The sequence below is a fragment of the Salvia miltiorrhiza genome, chromosome 7, assembly GCF_028751815.1.
Source record: "Salvia miltiorrhiza cultivar Shanhuang (shh) chromosome 7, IMPLAD_Smil_shh, whole genome shotgun sequence".
NCBI classification, from domain to species: Eukaryota; Viridiplantae; Streptophyta; class Magnoliopsida; order Lamiales; family Lamiaceae; genus Salvia; species Salvia miltiorrhiza.
Window position 1 is genome coordinate 30,016,369 of NC_080393.1, and position 2,389 is coordinate 30,018,757.

The following is a 2,389-nucleotide window of genomic DNA, read 5'->3' on the forward strand; positions in this document are numbered from 1 at the left end:
AGTGGCGTCTATAGCTTCCGGAAATAATAAATTAATATTGATTCCTCTTAACTAATTCAAATGCTCCTCCCATATGAAAATATAAAAATAAAAATAAAAAGGATAATCTTTCTTTTTTTTAGAATTACAAAAATGATCTATTATATAATTAAATAAGTCACTCGCACACTGACGAAACCTCTACACCACACAAAAGCGAGGAAACTACTATACCACATACAGACGAGATCACTACCCATACTACACATCCACATAAAGGTGAGAAAACTACATTGCACGCAGGCGAGATCACTACCCACACAAAAGGTAGAAAAACTACAACGCACACAAGCGGGATTGAATCCAACATCTCTCACAAAAAAAGAGTCCCTCAGCTTTTGTACATGAATTTTGAAATGAGTTAAAAAAAATACATGAACCTTAATATTGTAGAAATTTTACCATAAATTCAATTTCTAGACATTTGAACTCTATAAAAATCCTACGATTTTCAGGTTAATTTAGAGATGTCTTATACGATATTTTTTTGAGATGTCCAATACGATGTCATTTTTAAAACATTCGACAAGTACACGTCGATATTTTGATTTGCCATGTCAGCTTTATTAGTTTGAAAAAAAATTAAGGGTTAAGTATCAAATAAGCCCCTATCATAGTGGCCCTTTTCACGTTGGGCTCCCTATAGTCGAAGTTGGGTCAACTAAACCCCTATAGTCCATAAAATCGAATATTTGGGCCCCTTGCCCTAACGATAGTTTGACGCCGTCCGTCTTCTTTTTTTTGTTCTTTTTTTTTAATCGGCGGTGGGCCCCACCTTTAATGCAAGCTCAAATACCCCTTTTGCTCCCATCAATGGCGTCGTACAGAATGCCCACCTTCTTCACGTTCTTCTTCTCCACCTCCGCCAACCCGCCCTGCTCCATCAGATCCTCGAACACCAGCCCGCACATGTAGATGTCGTAGCACGGCGGCGTGTTGTAGAGGGAATTGTTCTCAGCGTGGATCTTGTTGTCCAGCATCACCGGCGTGATCGCCTGCGACTTCCCGATCAAATCGGACCGCACAATGGCGATGGTCACCCCCGAGGGGCCCACGTTCTTCTGCGTGCCGGCATAGATCATGCCGAATTTGGTGACGTCGACGGGTTTGGAGCAGAAATTCGACGCCGTGGATGGTTTCATTGGCACAAATATGGAGATACTTTGCGCCGGGGGTCTGTTCGAGCGAATCGAAATTGGGGATTTTGGTGTATTTCTCCGATTTGCCGCTCCAGATCGATTTAGGGTTACAGTACTTGGCGGCCTCTTTGAAGGCCTTGTCGCCCCAAGATCCGGTGACGACGTAATCGATGACGTCGTCGGTGTTGCAGAGATTGAGAGGGATGGCGGCGAACTGCGTGGTGGCGCCGCCCTGGAGGAAGAGGACGGTGTAGTCGGAGGGGATGTTGAGCAGGGTCCGGAGATCTAATTCGGCCTTCTGGATAATGGAGAGGAATTCCTTGCCACGGTGGCTCATCTCCATCACCGACATGCCGGAGCCGCGCCAGTTGTAGAGCTCCGATTGGGCCTTGAGGAGGACGTTCTCCGGGAGGGTGGCGGGGCCGACGGCGAAGTTGAAGACGCTATCGGTGGCGGCGGATGTTGGGGTTTGGAGGGTTGTGGATGAGCAGGTGATGGAGAGGGATCTCGTGGGAGAGGTGGTCTGGCAGGAGAGGGTGGCGGGGAAGGCGGCGATCTCCAATCTCACCGCCGATTAAAAAAAAAGAAAAAAAAAAGAAGACGGACGGCGTCAAACTATCGTTAGGGCAAGGGGCCCAAATATTCGATTTTATGGACTATAGGGGTTTAGTTGACCCAACTTCGACTATAGGGAGCCCAACGTGAAAATGGCCACTATGATAGGGCCTTATTTGATACTTAACCCAAAAATTAAATTTGTGGTAAAATTACTACAACATTAATTTATACTCATATTTTTTTGACTCATTTTAAAATTCATATGCAAAATAGACTACCCAAAGGTTGGTGTATTTAAACGCTAAAAACCCAAATAAAAATAGAACACATTATATACGTATATATATGCTCTCTTGTGCGGCCAGCTGCTTGCCAATCTGTTATTATTTTTTTTAAAACATTAATTAATTGATTTAATAACACTTTAATTAGATTTAATTAAATGAATCAATAAAATTGTGATTGAAAATTAACAAAATTTAAAATAAACCCTAATTAAAATTACGATGAAAAATTTCACTAAACCATAACTAGAGACCTATAATCCATAATTAACAATTAACAATTAACTAATGATTAAATAATAAATAAAACTAATAGACATAATTGCTAAAAATAAATTTCCAAAAACACCCCTCATCATATATATTCTC

The 2,389-nt window shown here is 41.7% G+C and overlaps 1 protein-coding gene across 1 annotated transcript; it reads right to left on the reverse strand.

Moving 5' to 3' along the window:
- Window positions 1-631: 631 nt before the first annotated feature.
- On the reverse strand, window positions 632-1,891 carry LOC130995981 (phosphoserine aminotransferase 2, chloroplastic-like). Its single transcript, XM_057921514.1, is given in 2 exon segments — window positions 632-1,164; window positions 1,166-1,891. Coding segments are annotated over 2 exon segments (702 nt in total). The 5' UTR covers window positions 1,531-1,891; the 3' UTR covers window positions 632-827.
- Window positions 1,892-2,389: the final 498 nt, after the last annotated feature.